Consider the following 21,117-nt stretch of genomic DNA (forward strand, 5'->3'; position numbering starts at 1 on the left):
AGCTTTCAGCCTGGAAATACTTTCTCCTGGGATATGGAATATGTCTTCGCCCTCCTTGTCTTTCCTGCAGCTGGTGCTCAGTACTTTATTCCTACTACCCCGCTGGGCTCTTTCCAGTGATTCCTTTTGCAGGTTTTGGCCCTTATCTTGTAAGTAAAAGCTTGTATTAGTTTACTGTGAGATTCTGGTGAGAGGTCTCTTTTGGAGCCAGCCGCTCTTAGTTGGGTGTTATCAGTGAGCCCAGACATAAATCATTTGTAACTCCGAGTTACAGAAGGTCTGTAAGCACGAGGGGTTTCCTTCTCATCATAGGCACAATTTAAAGAGGCTGCAGAATTACCCAAGTTTTTGTTCTTCCACTAACTAGTCGAAAATATTTTCCTTAAAGCTTTCACTACACAGCAGTAGTGTTCAGGAAGAGCCAAATTCTGCTCGTGGCTGCCTAAGTGTAAATCCATACCAACCTTTCTGGTTTTATTTCAGTATGCTGGAGTAATGTGTCAAAACATAAAACACAGACTTTGACCCTGGCAGACTGACCTTATCACCAGAGGAACTTTCCTGACTAATAGTGAATCCCATAACAGCATTTCCAGCATCTGTGGTGGTTGTCACAGCTCCAATAATGCTTGGTAATTTATATAAAGTTTGAGTTCCCCATGGCTTGTGTGACTGCAACAGAATTACAGCTTTATTTAAAATAATTAGGAAAAAAAGGGTTCTGGTAGTGGACAGAAAAATTCGAAAGTGTGACCCCAAGGCTCAAGCCAGGGGAAATAAAGAGGACCCAATTAGCCGTGTTTATATCTTGTGGCTCATAGGTTGGAACAGCTGGAGTATTGTTGAGGTGTCATTACATTAGGGTTGACTGGCTCAGTGCTTAAGTACATGTGAGTGGGTTAAAATGTGATGTCTAAATATCATGTGTGCATGTTTTAGCAAGGAAAAAAAAAAGTAAGAAAACCAGTGTAAGTTGGTTTTGTTCTTATCCTCAATTTCTTTAATGCCAGTTACCACATTTGACTCCAGTGGAAAACCTCAGAGGAAAAGCCCAGTGGTGTAGTAAGGCCACAGGACCTGTGTAAATGCATGTGTGATGCATCATCTCCTGAAGCAAATGGCAGTGTGACAGCCCATTTCCAGCGTGATGATAAATGTACCCTAATTTACCACTGTCCCTTACGTGCCTGATCTTGCTGCCCTTTCCCTACACATATGCTTGCCTCCAGGCTAGTCACCCGCCAGGACGCCCACTGAATTCAGCGCCGAGTTCCCCCGGCATGCCAGGGGTACGCCTGCACTGCGTTTTGAGGAGGTCACTCGGGCTGGTTTCTGTGCTGGAGCTGCTCCCCAGGCAGTAAGGAAGGTGGCCCACACCTGCCTGGTCCCGCTGGTGGGGCGGCGGGCTTGTTGGGGAGCAGGCGCTGGGAACGGTGCAAGGTACCTGCGAGGGCTTTGGGAGGATGGGGTAAGAGCGGGTGAAATTCTTGCTCCACTGAAGTCAGTGTAGGCATTGCCAGCATTGCCATCCAGCATGCAGAGGTGTGTTTTTTCTTATGCAATTAAGGAAAACAGTGTATGAAACATGATAGGTTGTTTGGAACCCACCCTGTTTTCTGCCTGTGTTAAACTTAGGCTACGAGTCCTTGCCTTGCTGTGGTGTTGCTTCTTACTGATAAAGTTTATGGGGCTTTTAAGTCATTAGCAATAAGCCTCAAATTAGGAGGATGTGTGCGGTTCCTTCCCCTCTGCTCAGATAAAAGGCAATCGGACACACCGGCTGTTCAAAGCAGAGCAAAGCCTTCACTGACTTCACAGGGTCCAAGATTTCTGCTCCAGCTTCAGCTCCAGATGCCAGACACCTTCCACCCCCTCTTGCTTTATTTGAGAGACCTAAGACACAGAGGACTGGGGGTCTAAATGGCACGATGGTAGGCTTCTACCAATGATTCTCATCTAATTGCAGTTGACTTTAATTTTGCCTTTTCCACTCTTAAGTGGTCTTCTTAATCTGCTTCTTAGCCAGGGCAAAATTAAGCATGAGGAAAAAGGCTTATTCAGCATTATAATTATCTACTCCCAAGCTGTATAACAAAATGGTTTACACATTTAATTGATTTTGTCTAATATTTCCACGTATATAGTAGTCCTATTAATGAATATCATAGCTTCATTACTGCGTATCACATTTTGCTATTTGTTGTGTACCATAAAATAACGTTAGCACATCAATAACTTAAATAACACAAATGTAAACTCATTTTCTGCTTGTTATAATTATGATTTTACCCTGCAAAGGCTTTTTGATTTGTAAGACCATTCACATAACATGGAATGTAACTTTATTTGTTTTTCTTTTGTATATAATGAGACACCGAAAGCCCTTGTCATCTTGTAACAGGATACTAAAGCAGCTGTTTCATGAATGACAGCACAATTAAAGCTAAAAATCATAATTTAAAAAAAAACCTTTGTACTGTACAATCTCAAATTAAAGCAAGAAAGATAATGACAATCTTTTGCATTAGCCAGGAAACGTGATTCTCTGCCACTGGGCTTTTTTTTTCTTGTTGACAATTCACAGAATGTGTATATGGGTGTAGTTATAGGTATGTGTATATCCTATGCAGAACAGCAGTCCCTATGTTGTCGATCTAGTTCTTCTAATTGTTTAGTTAAACTACCTAACTGATACAATTTAGAATACTACATTAACACATTTAACATCAAGTTTACATACTTGCGTCTTTGAAATACTAGGAACTTTTACACATTTTATTTGGCTTTGTAAGGACTGGTATATCACAGATAATGCAATCTACTTGTCTTTGAAAGAATATGGCTGTTCTCAACTAACTCTCTAAGGTTCAGAGTGAAACGTTTCTCCTTATATCTGTAGCTGACTTCAGAGAAGAAAGAGTGTCTTCTTAAGTGGTCAGTCTGATGTTACAGTACAGATTCTGCAGAGAGAGACAGGTGTATTTATTGAAGGATAATTCTCTCTGGACTTTAGAGTTAAGCTGTTGCAGCAGAATTACTCTGTTTAGACTAATTTTTTCTATACAAATCTCAAGAAAAACCTATTCCAAGTATGTTTTGTAGTAGTATCTCCACATGACCAGAGGAGGGCACTTTGAACATCTTTGCACTGCCCGGGAGGCAGATGCAGAAGCACAGTGTTACCCAATGTCGCGCAGTCCTGCCACCTCTTCCCACCCAGGCAGGTATCCTTGTGTCCACAAAAATACAGAATCCGTATTGTACCACAGGGCTCTGTTCTGAAAACAGTGGGCAGATATATCACTCTCTTCTCGCTAACTAGGATTTCTTCCAATTTCCCCCATTTAATTCAGCGTCGCTGCGGTTAAATTGAGATTAACGGAGAATTCCTAAAAATCACGTGAGGGGAGTTGTCTCCCTCTCCTTCCTGAACATCCCTCTGCTATTAGCCCCTGGTAATTTAGCAAATATTGATTGATTTAACCCTCTATGACTTATCCTGCTGCAGAAATTCCTTGCCTTTGACTGAAAAATGCACTTGGAAAATGCACTCTCTGAGATATGTATTGCAACAGTGCATCTTTTCACATTAAACTCTTGTAAAAGTACTGCTCCTTTCCGCCTTCTGAGGGAGGCGACTCCATGTCCCAGATCTGCTCCCCCAGCAGAGTACATAGCGGAGAAATCAATCTCTTCTCTTTTCCATTCATGACCACAGTGGGGAGTTCAGCCACTTTCCATGCAGGAAACATCCTTTCAGGTTTCAGTTTGGCTAAAGGTATCAACCTTCTATGGAAAAGATCTTAATTTTGCAATCTTACTGTTATCATAGCCAGATTTTTTTTGTCACCCCTCTGCTTTGTTTTGTTCAAGTTCAATGCTGAAAAATTATTAGAAAGAATTTAGAAACTTTTTTTTAAAATAAAAGTCTCTCCTCCACCCTGGGGAAACACGCTGCTTATTTAATGGACTTTTTTTCCCCTCAACATTATTATTTTCTCTTTTTCTTTTCTTTTCTTTTCTTTTCTTTTCTTTTCGTTTCTTTTCTTTTCTTTTCTTTTCTTTTCTTTTCTTTTCTTTTCTTTTCTTTTCTTTTCTTTTCTTTTCTTTTCTTTTCTTTTCTTTTCTTTTCTTTTCTTTTCTTCTCTTCTCTTCTCTTCTCTTCTCTTCTCCTCTTCTCTTTTCTTTTTCTTTTTTCTCTTCTTTCTTTTCTCCTTTCTTTTCTAGAGCAGACAGGTACAAGAAGGAAGTTGTCTTTCATCAGCAGTCCTTTGAGATAGAGTAGAATTCAGTGAGTCCTCACCATGATAGGATCATAAACTTACTGGGTTAAACCAAGCTAACTTTCCCTAAGCTGCCAAGTTTTAGCTGCACCATACATATATGTGTTTCCTTGTGCCATTTTCTTTTCTTATAATTTTGTTTTTCTTGATGACCCTGAGCTATGGCTTCTGTCTCGTTTCTACCACTAGTCAACCTTCCTTTCTTTTCTGGTTTTGCCGATATAGGCCTCAAAGAAAAAATGGCAGAAGAGCACAAAGTAGCTGAGGTACATGAGAGAGGACCAGATGATGTTCTGCACGTGGGAATGGCACTGGCCCTGCTGCATCCAGGAGAAGACCAGGTAATTGATCACGCAACCAATCAACATCTGAGTGATCTGCGACAAGGTGATGAACATGGCAAACTTGCGTGAGACTCTGAAGCCAGCAGCCCGCAAGGCATAGTAAGAGTACATAACGGCGTGTACTCCATAGTTCATGGTCATGAACCAGCCACCACCAGCCACCATGTCCTTGTAGGAATACCAAGAATAAAGTAACACAGTAATGTGATGGTACCAGTGTAAGAAGATGAGCTTCTGTTTCCTAAGAATAATGAATATTGTATCACCTGCAACAAAACAAAAACAAAAAAAAAAAAAAAGGAGGGGAGGAAATGAGAAACATATTGAACAATTCTGTAATTACTGCAGTGCTCTCTTCCCTTTGCTGTTGCTGGAGTATACACTATTTTGGAGCATGAAAAACCACCTCAGCTCTAGATCTGAGAGCCTGTCTGATCTGAAAGCCAGCTTGGCTCCTAATCTCTATGCAATCTTTGGAAAACCAACATATCCACATTTTCCTGTGTGGATAATGCCTGTTTGAAAACTCCATAGGTTTACTTGGTAGCCCTTTGCTGCAAACATAATCCGTGAAAGTCTGAGGTGAGGTAGGTGGATATACATGTATCATCTCTGACTGTGAGATTGTGCATTATGTACTGGGACTAGAAGAGAAATGCAGCTCGACAGAGAGCAGAAAACCTGAAGAGAAAGCAGCACAGTGTCCTCCGATTCAAATGCCTACCTGCAAACTGAACCTAGTTCAACTCAGTAGAGCCTTTTAAGCTACTATGCAAAAAGCTATTCTGTACGCAACCTACAATACTGAAAGGTATGTAATTGCCAGAAAAAAATGCTTCTAGAAATAAATCTGGTTTATGTTGAAATGCACATCCTTTTCTGCAAATTCATCTTGCTATTGTAGAAAAGTAAATTTCATTCCTCTTTCCTGCTTTTTTCTTCCTTCTGCTTCTCATGATTGCACTGAGCATCTCAATTAGATATATGCATATATGTATGCTACTTGTTTTCTATTGTTATAGACACAGTGTTTCCAGAAAGATCCCTGAGATTTTAATCTGGGGACTTATAACGTATATGTATCCCAGGAAATCCAAATCATGAATATTAGTGATGGGTGGAACCAAAACTGCATGGTCTGCACAAGGTCTGTAATAAGCCATAATGCTACTGTTTACTTCATTAGCTGCAAGATGTTGACTCACATTTTAGTAAGTAATCATATGTTCAATTTATTGTTGCTGTGCAGTTCTAGCTGATGTTTTCCAGTTTTAACAACTAAATTTCCGTGGTTTTGCAGTAATTTAAGCAGCAGGAAACCAAGGGATTCTGACACAGCAAGGCAACTGGTGTCTGTCTCTTTCCAGTTTTTATGCTGATGAATTGCTGTCCTGTAACTTGCTGAATCAAATTCTCTGCTGAAAGGTAAAGACTTATTTTTGCTGTACACCTGAACACAGTGAGTGCTGCAGCCCTTTGAGATTTAGGAAGGGCATCCTCTAAAATGAAAGCTGGAGGGCTGCTAAATTGCTGCCTCCTCCTTCCCATTCTTGTAAGCCACGGGATAAGAACACATGCAGACTGGCTATTAAGTTGGCTTTGGCATGTATATCGTAAGTGTCCTTACCAAAAAAATTGCTGGAGAGATAGGCGTTTATAAGAATCAGGACTGGAAAAGCTAGGGATATTATGGGAAATTGGTTTCTATTTGGAGGAAGCAGACAGCCACAGCTTTCAATGTTTAGGGAGGAAGCACGTTACTGTTCATAATTGTACGCCCACATGTGTATTTAAGGACGAATGCTGCAGAATGGAGGCAGAACCTGACTCAAAGCTTCTTGCTGACACAGCTGCTGTAGCCCACCCTTCACTTCTGTACTCACGGGGTGACTGACTGCCGATTACCCTACTCATATTTGCCTACAAGTAGCTAAGTAAGAGGTATGGACCAGATTGCTCTTACCTCTTGACTGCCCTGCTATATATAATCACTGCAGTTTATTCCTGGGTTGGGAATGGCCTTATTCAACTGCGCATTGCTCTAGCTTCAGCCAAGCTGGACTTAATCTCTAGAGACTAAAACAGGCAGAGTTTGGGGTTGGTTTTGTTTACTCAGTTTTTCTAAGACTAAAATGAGATTTCAACAGCACTGAGAGCCTTCTTGTGCTTCCTGGACAGACATTTCTGCTCTAAATATGTATAGTGAGACAAAGGGGGAGAGGGTACTCACCTAGTTCGGGTGCTTTGCTTAGCACAAATGCATATGCCCAGAATTTGCTGACAGGTCCAATGTAAAAACTCTGGTCACACACTGACTGCTTCAGGCCTTTGGTCATCAAAATGTACAGCATGTAAGCACCAGTTCGAACAGCACCGAAAATACTTGAAAACAAAAAGAGAAAATGAAGAAAGTTGAGTGGACACTTGAAATCTACATGCCATCACTTCAAATCATTATGAGAAAAAGGCCATAAATGTGCTGAAATAATAACTTTGAGACAGCCTTAAAGCTGGAACAACTCTGCTGGCTTCTAGGAAGTTATTCTGAACTCAGATTTGTAAACTGGACTGCAGCTGTACCCTCTGGTGAAAGTCTGGAATGGTAAGGTCAATGTTTTTTATTTCATTACTACAGGAGTGATCCTTCAGTTTTCAGGAGCAGCAGGAGACATCTACTTCAGCTGAAAACAACATGCAGAGTTTTGATGCTGACAGCTGGGAGACTACAAGAAATGAGTTGATAAAGAGCTGTCATGAACGTAATCAGGACCAATTCCCTCTTCTGATTTCCTCTAGAGTTTTTGCTTGTCTCTCCCTGTGTTTGCTACACCCACAGGAGCTCTGAGCACAGACAAACCCAGGTAGGGTGCACAGATTTTGATGGGGGGTCTCAGTCAGGGCTGGTGTTTTGGTGCATGTGCTGACTTCATACTTCATCTCTTAACATGTCATTGCTAATGGAGGAATTGACTAGTTGAATCGAGTCATAAACAGCAGATTCACCCTCACCTCATCAAAGTGAGATGCAAGGTAACAGTGTTCTGTAAATGAGAAACATAAAGAGATTTGCAATGGTATTAATTAGTGCAATTACAGAGGGGATACGTTCAGATAACGACAGACATCCAGCTAATGTAAAGAACAAAGGCTTCTGTCTCAGCAGTGAGGAGCTCTGCAGAAGGAATTGCCTCACTGTTTTATGGCAAGAACATGCTTGCCCATTGTCTACCATTGTAGCTCGGTGGCCCTTCAAAAGCTGTGATGAATACTGGGTGAAACAAGCAGCTTTCAGAAAAATGGAGCAAAGAAAGACCCAATCTCCTTTCGGGTTGAGTATATCTTACTTTATGCCTACAACATATGTCCCTGTGCCTCTACCCAGCTCCACCTTATCTCCCCTCTAACTTCTTTGTGACTTTGTCCTACTCATGAATCCTCTGGTTCCTGCTCTGCCTTGGTGTCTTTCATGACTATTGCATGGCAGCATGCAAACCAAGCCACCTAAACTTGATGTGGAGACACGAAAGCAATGCAAGCTACCATTTATGCAAAGTGTGTGAAATAAGGAACACTTCATCTGAAGTTATAGATTCTCTGTTACTTGTCCTTGTCTTGTGAAGTCAGTATTCTTTAAAAAATGTTTTAAAATCATCAAGGCAGCCTCAAAAGTTGAGGTCTATGGCAGTTCTTATGGCATTTGGTCAGACTAGATGGTTCAAGTAAGCCTGCCAAGCATAAAAACTGTTGACCTAAGTTTTTATATTTTTTGCACAAAGTATTTAGATTTCCAAATCTGCAGCACTGATCTATCCAGTCAAACCTGCCTGCTGCTAAGGAGCAATGCACCTTGCTCTCCCCTGTCCACTGCATGCACTCCGCAACCGAGCAGAGTACCACGCTGCCTGCTGCTCTTTGCGCTCTGTCAGTGGCATCACAGATGGGGCTCTACAGCCAGGTCACGCCTGGGGAGAGGCGTTACGTCCTGGTTCCTGCACCATTACATTTTGATGCCTGAGGTTTCACTGTGCCATCAGGAAATTCAGGCAACAGTGAGCACTTAAGAAGCTACTATTATTATCTGCTATTTGTATGGTGGTATTTGCTCATGGGCTCTACTGCCCAACAAAAAATTTTAAAAAATCCTGCAGTGGTACAGGTTTACTGAAGGAGGTTAGCTGAGTTTGGGTTTCCCATTAGCATTGCCCAAAGCAATGCACATATTCCCAGGCTTAGGCAAGACAGACATTGCAGTCTCTCACGTTCATCCACCCCTGCATGCAGAAGAGAAAGTGCAGTATTCTCAGAATTATGCAGCCCATAGTGCATCCTCTCTGTGTAGGGTTGTTCCCTCCCAGAAATGCTCTCTCAGCATGCTTTTCTCACGTCTTTTGGGGATCGGTCCTTTTAACTCAGCAGAGAGTGCCAAAGCCTCCAGGAGGAGTTTTGAAATGAGGTGCAACTCGTTCTGTGTCTTCTCTCTGGCGTTTAACATATGCCCTTTTTTTGATCAGGAGTTGCCTTTCTTGTTCCCAAGAAGACAGGAGATCCTGACAGAGATGTGATCTGATCACTTCCCCAGGCAGTGAACTCCTCAAGCCAGCCAGGGCAGGCCGCTGCTTGCTCCTGTGTTTTGGGTGGTGCCAAAATTGGGTGGAGGAAGATCAGGCAGAGTATCTAATGATATGCTGGTTCTCCCATTAGCAAATATCTCAGTGCTGACATTAAAATGGGGGGGAAAAAAGGAAATTTTAAATTATGAAATCACATAGCTGCAAGCAATACGCCTTTCCTTGTACAGAAGCTGTATTGCTTTTCTAAAATATCATTTATTATTAAAGTTTTAAAACCAAAGAGAATTCTGTGCCATGAACACGAACTCAGATGAGAAGAGCACTTGTTCGAGCAACAGGCAAACGTTGACTTAACTGTAAGTGATTGAGTATAGACACCCAGGGATTTAGTCTGAACTGATAACAGAGCCAAAGAGTATTTGCCCTGTGGGGATTACAGAGTTTCACTTTGCTGTCCTTGAGATTATAACGATGTAATTCTTTCTGTCTTTCTGTTTGGCAACTACTGCAGAGCTCTCCTTGGAGTGCACATGCGCACACACTCACACTCACACACTACTTTTCTATAATTTTGCAGCACAGTGGCTTCCTCTAGTTCCATGACTCTAGAAGAAGTGACTCCAGCTACTGCTCTACATGGCGTGAGTCAGACTAATCTGAATTTTTTATCAGTAAAAAACAAGTTACATTTTCACATAATTCACAAGGGAAGGCTTTATAAATAAGGAGGATGGCAAACTGGAAGTAACTGATTCAATTACCTAAATAGACGCCATGAGCAGGTAGCTGTTTATGAGATGTGCTGCATGCCAAAACACTATCTTGCCAACAAGCACACGCCACCGGAGACAGAAAAAGATCTAATGCACGCCTGCAAATGTGCCTTGGACCCAGCGAGCCAGGACTGCTTTTTGTGCCTCTGCCACTTAATCTTGTTTGTTCTGTAAGGTAAGATCAACCAACAAATTTCTATCTTGCAAAGACATGATGTGCAGCAGAGTGATAACATTGCTTGCTCAGTAAATCACTTCTGCTTCGTTTTGTCCTCGCCCTGCTCTCTGCTGCAGCTTTTGTGAGGTATTGAAATGAACTGCTTACCAAAGCAGTCTGTCTGGTGGGAATCATCTGCAGGGATTTTAGAAATAAGGTAGCAGTGAATTCCTGTACAATTACGGCCTTTTGCAACTAAAGAGACTGATCAGAAACAAACTGCACTGGCTAATGCAGCTTTCTCATCTATTCAGACTCAAAATGTCCTACATTCTCCTCCCTTCAGGCAGTGCCTTCTCTGGTAGATTAACAAGTGCCCGGTTGGTATTTTACTGTCCATAATATGATCAAAATATATCCATGAGTAAAATAAAAACTAATACTTTTCCCTCACAAACTTGTTTTCAGACAAGGGCCTCAAAACACATCCCATGCATGGGTTAGGTGCAGCACTAAGAAGGAGGGAAACTGAGGGCTGGGGAGCTAGCTGATGGGAAGACAACGCAGGCCTCAGTCAGCCCATTACAGCTTTCTGTTCCCTCCACCCGACTTACCAGGAGGGGAAGAAGTACTTGTTTCTCAAAGCCTGAGAGGGCAGCAGGTAGCTCAAGACTTCAAGACCCAGCTGCCACTGTAGCAGGCTCAGCTCCTCCTCGAAGCGCGGAGGACACTGCCCATTTTTGCTAGGGCTGCTTTCTATGCAGACCCATCGCTGCACTTGGCTCCTGACACCTCTGGACATCCCGGTCCAGGATCAACACTGCAGAATTGAGCAGGGAATGTGACTTCCACATAAAAAAAATTTGAAAGTTCAGCATAGAATATAGCAACATTTCCTAAAGGATTTTAGTGCTGTGATAATCACAGAGTGGAAATTCTCTGCTCCAGTTTGCGTCTTTAAAAAAACCCCTTAAACTAACCAAACACACCATGCAAACTCTATCTGCAGAACTAGGCATTGAATGGAATAACAGTCTTGACTATGGCTAAGGTGAAGGTAAAACGTTAGCTACAAGCTACCTGTCAGAAGTGCAGTATCGCCATTTTCGAAAGCATGCCATCCTGCACACACAGCACCAGCAGAGAGCAGCAGGGCATCCTCAGACAGCAAGACCCAGCTGTGCTGTGCAAAATTAAGGGCTGGTAGGGATTTCAAGCAGAGCCCTCCTTACCCAGGCCCACAGGCTGTTCAACTTGGCCCAAACCACAGGCACCCAGCTGGTTTGACAAGTCTCCGAGGCGTCAGACTATCTTCTGCCATAGGTGTGCTAGGCTAGTCCGGCCGCGAGCCGGCCGGGCAACCAGCTGGAGCTCCCACGGGTCCGGCTCCAGCTCCCAGCCTGGGGCCTGGCTGGAGGAAAGAAGAAACCTTAGTTCTGCCCTGACCTGCTTACATGGCGACTCACAGGAGTCCCATGTAAGATTACAGGTGAGTCTGTGCCCCGGGAGCACAGGGAGGTGGCGGAGCGGACGTGGTCCTCCTCAGCAAAAGCCACATCGAATGGACAGCAGAGCAGCCAAAATCACCTTACACGCGGAGTCACAGCCCTGACTGCAGCCTGCTTGCTTGTATCGCAACAGCGTGAAAACAGGGAAGCAGGTTTTAGGTTTGTTTTTTTTTTTCATTTTAGCATGCAAAATATTTAAAGAGGAAGCACTCTAAGTTAGAAAGAAATGTTTAAAGGTCAGCAGGTGAAGAACGTGAAGCTTCCTACACCTTCCTTCGTGACAAATCAAACCATGTCCACCTTTCCGTTCTGTTCAGTGGGAGTATTTCAGCGGTCATATCAAGGTTCCCTTCTGTTGCTGAAGAGCTGGTCTCTTAACACAATAAAATGGCCTTTCTGTGCCCTGCTGATTTAAAACCCGTGGTCCTCGGAAAAGAAGAACAAGTTGTGCTGCTAATGATGCGGCACAGGAGCGCGGGACGCACAGCAACCCCTCGGTCTGACAGGTCAGAGTGGCAGGGTAGTCTGAGAGCATGCCTACAGAAAGCAGTTACTGGAAAAGGGCAACAGGATATTCCTGTGCTTAGCCAAGCAACAGAAAGTACGTAAAATACGAACTGATACTGGGAAAATGCACAGAGAAAGCATCTATAAGAGACACAACTCTGAACTAAGTTTCTTGGAAAGAAACGCAGCTGAAGCCACCTTCATCAGACAGCTCTGAACTCCCCAGCTGGGCAGTTACCCCCAGATCAGTAAAGAAACTCAGAAACTCCTGTTTTTATCAAGCAGCATGTGCCAAGGTGGGTGCATCTCCATGTGAGTATCTTTCAGCCATTTGCTCGCTGTGCTCTTTGATCAATTCCTAAAAATAAGTTTGTAATAAAGCAATGTTGCAACACGACCTGTAGGTTTGTTTTGTAGTTCTTTGGAACTATTTACAGAGTCTTTCTTCTCCACCTGGTAAGGATGAGCTTCTTTCAAATCACTCTCACCTTCTGCAGTCTCATGAAACATAGTCCCAGAGAACCAGTCCATCAATGATATGACCAAGCAGATGAGGCAGCAGGGACAGGGCTAGGTGACAGCTTTCTTAAGGAAATGATGGATTTTGTTGCCGGAAGTGAAACTGTAGGAGAATTCTGTATGTCTCCCACAGAACCCCGCTTTGGCCATGTGAGAAGTAACAGTAGATTTGACTACCTAAAAAGACACAGAGACGCCTCCGGAGGATGCAAGTGTTGAAGGGGCCACTTGCCTTGCAAACCAGCAAAGGGAAGGGTTTTTTCCAAGCTTGAGACAGAATTATTTTTTCCTAGGTGACTGCAGACAAAGGTGGCAGACCAGCATTAGGAAATGGCCCTTTCCAGGGAGGAAGTACACGAGGATGGGTCCTAGAAAACAGGGCAGGAGTTCTGGGAACATGCATTTGTATGGCGACCACACACACCGTATATACACCTGTATTATACGAAGACATACCTCAACTATTATCTGTGTAGACAGGTGAGGTAGTCAGATCACAGTGTGCTTGCTGGTTTGCTATTGCTGTGGTGATTATACTGTCAAACCAGTGGGAAAGATGGAAGAATTAATGAACAGTTGGCCTGCTCCCAACCCAAAATCTGTGCTTACATTTTGTGGTGGCTTCAGGTCCCGCAGGAGCAGAGTACTCTGGGAACCTGCTAACCATTGTGTCAAAAAAAGAAGACCATCAAACAAAATTTTAGTAGCTAAATCAGGAGGTTTATAGGGGTCTGCCCTCAATCTGTAAAAAAAAAAAAAGAAACTGCATTTATTCCAGTTCCCCCAGGATATTGGTGTAGTCAGGGTAGTTTGTTTTTAAAGTTGAGCCAAAATACAAGGCAATGTTCAGCTTAAAGTGGTTATCTGGGTGGTGTCAAATGAGGAAAGGATATCAGGGTCTGGTTTGTGCTGACCAGAATTACGGTCCAACAGCCTACTGACTTCTACTGGTGTCTGGGCACTTATTTAAAGCCTATTGTTCCAAAATCCTTTTGTGGGTAGACATGCCAGACTGTTTCAAGGCTGGGGGAAGAATTAAAACCATGAGAGTAGTCTCCCCAGGAGCCTGCCTGAGAGACAGCATTCATTCCACCGCAGGGAGGGGACTGGTGAGACCTGCCATCACACACCAACCTTCCAGCATATGGAAGCAAAGGGTGAGTGAGAAATAAGTTTCCTGGCTAATTAAGTTTCCTTAAGAGTCCACGGGCACACGTTCACAGGCTATCACAGAAAGCAAACGCGAGTCCTGCAGCCCCCCCTTTCTGGAGGGTGGATGAGTGTGAGAACGTAGCACAGGAGCAGCACAACCCACCAGAATTTGCAATTGGTTTGCTCTGATTTCTGACACCCAAGCTGCTCTTGGGTGTTTGTGGACTGGCTAGATTTCATTGCAACTGTTCCTCCCCTTCTGTTTTTAAAAAAGTGAATCACCTCTTAACTCCTTCCATGTTTTTTTTTTCCAATGATGTGCACATTAAGCCACATCTGGCCAGCTGTGCTGGGGGAAGGAAAGAGCAGTACTACCTTCACTGGGCAACGTGCAATGCGTGATGGTGCAATATTTTTAAAAAGTTGCATTTTCCAGATGGAATAAATCCTCCAAATGAGAGAAGGAAGTAATTAATCCTATGACAATTTTAACATATAGTTTCACTAGAAGGTTGTCAGACTACCTAAATGTTATCTCAGATGTGACTCCTGTCTTAGTTTGCCTTGATTGTATTCAAACGCAGTTCCATAAAATCCTGGGTCTTCTTCTATTTAACAGGGTAGAAACTATAAGGTTGCTTTAGGCTTATCTTTGATTGCAAAATCATTGTATTTTTACTGTACAGTGAGAAACCATACACTAAGAAGCCAATCATTACGTACAAATGAAATGTGGCCAATGACTGAAAGATATCATTTGGCTATTGTTCAGTGACCTACATGGAATTAATGGATCTTATTTTGATCTCAAGGAGTTAATGAGAGCTGTGGTTAAGTCAGTGCAGTATGACATGTCCTCTAATCTCACAGAAAAGCAGCCTAGAAAAGGATCTGGCATCCAACATCCTAACTGGTCAATGTGACACAATGACAGCCTATATGAAATATTAATATATATTAATAACTGACTAGAAGAACCAGCTTTGTAAGTCTGCACCTGGTGATTAGAAATATTTTGCTAGGTTTGTGGAACTGAGGGTTAAATTTTCCAAAATAAATGAATCGGATACATAGCGATATGGTACTCCTCTAAGTGATAAAAAAGTTTGAAAAAGAATAATACTGACTATGGATTTGGCCTCTCTTAACTCTAAATGTAACATTTATGAGACATTTTACAAACATTTAAAAGAGAAGACTTCTTAATAGTGAGTTACCTTGAAATCCTAGAGGGACACTTGATCAAATTACAGCTGGTGAACTTAGCCCAACTGTTATTTTTATAAGAAACGGCAAAGAAAACCAATGTAATTAGGCTGTTGTTTCATAATCCTTCAACATTTCTGAAGTGCTTTCAAGCAATGCCAAGGTTAGTAATGGAGAGAAGGAGACCCAATCCTGCAGAAAGACTGTTCTTGTAAAATACTTGTAAAGCACTTCCCTGTTTTACCTCCCAGAACTGATTCAGGTACCTCCCAGGAAGACCCTATCTCCTCATTGAATCCACTTGTGATGAAAAGGACATCTCCATTCTCTCCACAGAGCAGACCTGCCTGTTGCTGTACCAAAATTTTGGTCTTGTCTGCTTTCCAACAGCCAAGTGACTTACCACCTCCAGCTTGGGCTGTTCCCAGAATTACCAATGCCTCAACAACATGCAGGCCAGCAACTGCTTTAGGTCAGACATTCCTGTGTGAAAAACTGCTGTTTACAAAGCTGTTTGTAAGTTGGGGTCTCTTCAGGTTCAGACCTAACTTACTTCAGACTTCTCCTGTCAGTGTCAGCACCTCCAAGGCCCTTAGCTTTGTATTTGTGAATATTTCACAGCCCTTAATGACCTTTACTCTTGCAACAGCCTCGTAAGGTGCCTAACCATAAGACCCATTTCAAAGACAGAGAGGTGAGGCAAAATGAAATGTAAGTGTCCTGTCAAAAATCTGTGTCTGAGCCAGGATGAGAAATGATGTACAACATCATGAGCTGTGGTTCAGTGCCCTACCCCATGAGGTCCGTTTGATGTAAGCAGAAAGAGGTCTGACCTCACTCCGTATCAGTGAAAACAGTATGATTGAATTAACAGTAAACACACTCCAGTAGGAGGAATTTTCTTCAGAGAGTCCTTTGACCTACTATAGATTTTCTTTTCACTTTTTAAAGTTACCCTCTAAACCTTCAAGTCCCAAACCCTCCATCTTAATTACCCAAGGTACACCTATATCTTTAAAGATAAATAGTTTATAGACATAAAAGCTGTTGTTACACTTCTTAACATCACATTTTCATCATCCGCACATCTGATATTTTGGCAGCATGCTTTCAAGACCTAAAAATAGAGAGTGATGCACAGAGAGACACAGAGCAAGTTTACAAAGCTGTGCTGTCCTCAAAACACAAAGAGCTGAAAACTTCCTGACCTAGCTGGAAGACCAGATAAGAGCAATATGTGCCTTCCACAGACTCAGTCAGACTCTTGCTTTCCCTCTGTTTTCCCTTGACATATTAGGCAAATACCAGTGTGGATTTGGTCTGACCAGCTGGACACAAGCCACAGAGACTGTGAACCTACAGTCATCCTTTAAGAGCATCCCTGCTTCTATCTCCCCTCTACTGTCCTACCCCTTAAATTTTCGTAGGACCAGACCTCAGCAGCCGACCTTGCCATAGGAGAAAATATTTAGATTCTTCTCCCTCGTGGAATTTTTGCAGTTGTTCTAGCTATTGTAGTTGTTTTGTATTAATGCTCCCTGCTGAGCCCCTTACTCGCACCAGTGAACTCCAGAAGAAAATCAGGTATGGATCAGAATCCACAGTGGGGGGTGGCTTTAAATGTCTAATTCCTTGTGACATAGGCAGGTACAAAAACCACGCTAGTGAGGTGGAAAATTCAATGCCAATATTCTTAAAAACTCCTGTTTTCCTTTACTAATGCCATCAGTTGATAAAACTACAAAAACATAGGTTTCAATCCCATTCAGCAGCAACTGATTCTGTGGGAAGTTCATTTTAAAGGCTTCTATCTACCCAAGTCTATGAAGGAAAAGCCTGAAGATGTAACCAGTGAGTCAACCTCAGACAAAAACAGAACCCTAGACTCTCACTGTAAAATGAAAAAAAATTCATTATTTCAAAGTCAGTCTTGCAGAGGACTGCAATGCTTGTCTTCTGTATGTTTGGGATTTAGAACTATCATGATGTTACTGTACACCTATGCTGAACTCCTTTCTGCTCTATACTGTTTGCATTTCACTGGAAAAAAAAATCACACTGGCTATAATTTTCCCATATTTTCCTTTAACAAAACTAACTTTGGGCACAGATATGAAAACATGTTACCGAGTCTTCCCTGGTGCTGATGAACTATGGTAACTATTTACATGCTCATTCTGTCTATAGCAATTTTAGTGTAAAACTAACTTTTAGTGTAAAACTGTAATATCAGAGAAGGAGGTTTGTGCTACCATATTTTACCCCTTTGTAACTGTGTTTAGACAACCATGTGCTCAGTTACCACAATTCAGTTGCTAGCAGATAACTGAAAGCACAGTAACTCCCTTGTGCACCTGCGTCCTCCAAGGCCTAGCCTATTGATAAAATTATTTGGGACCATTATTTATGCTCTTACAATGGGTAGGAACAAAAAAAATTATGAGAAAAGCGCCTTGGTCCCATGATGTACCTTTTTCCTATGGTAACAGAACACCTTTAAAAGCACGCTTTCAAAAATTAACAAAACAGTCTTTTAACAGCACTTATGTTAATCTCGTTCTTTAAAAAGAACACAGAACTCATCCTCTTCAGCCCATGTGTCTGAAAGGCCGTAAGGTATGTATGTTCTTCATAATGACTAAACTATTGTAATTAAGAGCACAATTTTCACAAATGTTTTAGGCTAAGAAATGTTTTTAGCTTCCCAAACTCCCTGAAAGCTTGAAATGACTAATGCTTTTGTTCCCACTTGCAATTTTACCTCTCCAGCTGAGGGAACGCATTATTTGAAAACGTTCATTTTCTTCGAGGAGGTGTATGCGATACCTAGCGATGGGCACTCTGTGGCTCCTCTGCTTTGAGCTCCCGTATCTGCACGTCCCACAGTGAGCTCCGCTGGTCCTCCCGCACCGGAGCTACTCCACCACCCATTCCGCAGGCTGCTGCCTCCACTTCCCTGCTGCCTGCCCAGTTGCGCTGATTTGGCTGGTTGCATGGCCGTGGTGTTTAACTGGACTGCTGAATGATGCAGCTAAAACAGTCCCTCCTTCACTTTTTTCTTTAACAACATGATTTCATTGCTCTTCATTGTGACACAGCAGGGAAAATGAAGACCAGGAGGGCAGGGGTCTTTCCAGCCAGCCTTGGCACTACAGAGTTCAAAATGTGGCACGTGCTCTGAGCAGCTACTCTGCTCTGGGAAGCTATTGAAAAGGCATTTAAGACACTGGTTTGCATCCCTCTGCTGGATCTTGTTTCAAAAATGGTTCCTTCAGAGGGTGACAGAAAATCCCAGGACTGACTCAAAAGCTCAGAAATACACTCAGGATATGGTTGAGAATGGAGCAGGAACCGTACCAACGCTGTATTAAGTACCATTCCCATTATATATGCTTGTTACATATTCTCTCTGTATAATCCACTGCTCCGAATAACAGAATTGGGTGCTTCCAAAGCATACTTACTAGAACAGTTACCATTTCTGCAAGGGCACGAGAACACCAAGAATGTAACAAGCCCGAACAGCAAAACCTTCCTTCTACCATCTTGCTGCCCAGCTGCTCCTCAGCCTCTCCCCCTGCCCATCTCCTGCCCAGGAAGGAGAACAGATGGGTCTTGCGGCTCACCCGCAGAGTCCTCCCTTGCCCTGCTTGAAGGTGATGGAGTCCCATTCAGGGTGGAGTGCAAGCCACAGTATTGTTAAGAAAAAGGTAAGAAAAGGGGGAGGTGAGGAATAACATATGCTTTTCTCAGTGTGGTGCTCACTTACCCTAAAGCCTGGTGGTCAGCAGTACGGGAAGTGTTTTATAATGGGGTGCTCTAAGTCTCAGCACCACGTGTGTGAGCAAAAGTTGTGCTGATCTTTGCAGGGGTTTTGCACTCTTTTTGGCAGAAGACTTTTCTTTGCATAAGTTCACGCATACTTTGAGGTTTGGGTTCAGTCCTATCAAAATCCCAAAGCAAAATTTGAGATAATTCCCCTTCCATCTCTAAAAAAACCTCCCATCACTGAACCAAACACACAAGTCCTGCTTTTCAGACCTTTCTACTGTATCTGATCCAGATGTCTCTCTAGCAAGCTTTTCAATGAAAATCATTTGAGTTTTCAGTTGGGACCAAACCCTGAAGCCAGGCCAGCTCAGAGTGATTTAAAAATTGTGCAAATATTTTACATGGCTCTAAGAAATAATATATCATTTGTGCAGGTTTATATACCCATAAGCACATGCATACATGCCTGGGTGGTTATTACTTTCCCGTGTGATAAATTTTGGGGAGGGAAATAAGGTATATTAACGTGACAGCTTGCTCTGTGGTTTTCAAGTGAGGGCAGATACTGTGCTCCTTGCATCAGTCTTTTTACTCTCCTCGGCAATAAATCCCTTGACGTGGAGCCACTCCCTTCAGCCCTTCCCTCTTGTCAGCAGATTTCCTAGTCACAACTCACCTGGCTCCCAAAACCATTTCTTTGTCCTTTTTATTGACAAAACTGGAAAGAAAACCAGGCTTAACTTATTTCCTTCCCTCTCCAGGGACCTCATTAAGCATACCCAAACAGTGACATCTCTGCAGGGCTCTGGATCAATGGACACTGTCATCTGGAGATTTTAATCACATTAACACCACAGCAGAGTAAAATCCATCTGATTCTCCCTTGCTAAAGTGGCAAGCTCAACACTTCTGCCAGTTGCTGCAACTACTACTCAGAAGGCTTATTTATATATGTGGATAAAAATCAATCTACCACAGCTACCATCTTCTAGTCCCTCCTCACGGAGCCTGAATTCCTTCTCCAGGAAACGCAATTTCATCCCCCAGACCTGCCTTCTTTATGATTGGGATTAGCTACATTCAGACAGTCCTGAGGAGCAGAGTACAAAAGTAATCAATAAAGTGAAGCTCTGTGAGCTGGTGGAAGAACCTGCGCTGCTTATAAAGCATAGCAGAAAAACAAACGCCAGGGCTATATTCCTACAAGTAGTCTTTGCAACAGAGGAGAAGATAATTGGTGGAGGTAAAAAGGGTTATACTCGCATGGAGAGTCTTACACAGAGCACTCGGTGGCTATACACGGCCCATTGGGTTTTGGTAGAGATAAACAAGGAGCAATGGTCAGGCTGAAGGGCAGTTGAACTCAATCATTACCCTAGGAACATGAGAGAACAGTGTAAGTTGCTTACAGGGACACCGTACACTGCTGAAAAACATGTAACTGTTTTCTTTCAACAAATGAAAAATAATTTTTCAGCTCTACCCACACATCCCTGCATCTCATCTGACTTCCAAAGAGTCAGTTACAAGCTAATCAATAGTAATTACCTATCATCCTGTCTTGCCCTCCTCAATGTGCTGTTACCTGATGCTGCTCCCTGATTATCTGGCACATGGAGGGTAGGAACTTGCAGGAACAGTATGTCTTGATGAAAGCTGTTATTTCTCGAGCAATAACTCACTCTTCCATCACTAAATAATAGTTGGACTTTTGTTGCAGCTGAAGATCCCTGGCACCCTGTGAAGTCTGTATACTCGGTGAGATGTTTTTCTGTCAAGAAATATATCCTAGTTCTTAGGTATTTCTTTCAGCAAGTTTGGACTGTGGCTAAATTACTAAAAAGAAAAAAAAATCAATTATTTTCAACTTAAGCCCTGTGTTTGGTGCGAAATCTCATAAGAATTAAGGAATCCATCTAAGGATTTCTAAAGTAGCCCATGAGGATTCATAAGCACAGTGTACCTCTTAAGCAGTCCTTAATGAATGCCCCAAGGGCATTTGCACTTGTTCCTGTGTCGTTACTGAAATTATTCTCAGCATCCAACATTATCTCAAGAAAATTTTAGAATAACTGTAATATTGTAGTGATTTAAATGATAATCCGAAAAAAGTGGCATATCTATTTCTGCAGGATAAATTAAAGATACTTACAGGATCAAATGTATCAAGTTGGTAGAGTAACTGCCATGTATAGCATTGAAATGTATGTATTCAGGAGTTTGAAATTATCCTAGGCAAATAAAGCCAAAAAGTAATAAAGTAAAAGATTTAGCAGAGAATCAAGCCAACCAATGGAGCTAGCCATCACTAAGCTGTAAAACAGGC

The 21,117-nt window shown here is 42.5% G+C and overlaps 1 protein-coding gene across 4 annotated transcripts in view; it reads right to left on the reverse strand.

The window, feature by feature from the left end:
• Positions 1-4,172: 4,172 nt before the first annotated feature.
• Positions 4,173-21,117, reverse strand: part of ELOVL6 (ELOVL fatty acid elongase 6) — a 76,085-nt gene continuing 59,140 nt past the window's right edge. For all 4 annotated transcript variants that reach the window (XM_072863180.1, XM_072863178.1, XM_072863179.1 and 1 more), the window contains 2 exons: positions 6,858-7,009; positions 4,173-4,893 (listed from right to left, as the gene is read on the reverse strand). In XM_072863180.1, the coding sequence (XP_072719281.1) occupies positions 4,469-4,893; positions 6,858-7,009 (577 nt within the window). In that variant the 3' untranslated portion in view covers positions 4,173-4,468. The remainder of the gene's footprint in view (positions 4,894-6,857; positions 7,010-21,117) is intronic.

Source organism: Ciconia boyciana, chromosome 5, assembly GCF_034638445.1.
Source record: "Ciconia boyciana chromosome 5, ASM3463844v1, whole genome shotgun sequence".
NCBI classification, from domain to species: Eukaryota; Metazoa; Chordata; class Aves; order Ciconiiformes; family Ciconiidae; genus Ciconia; species Ciconia boyciana.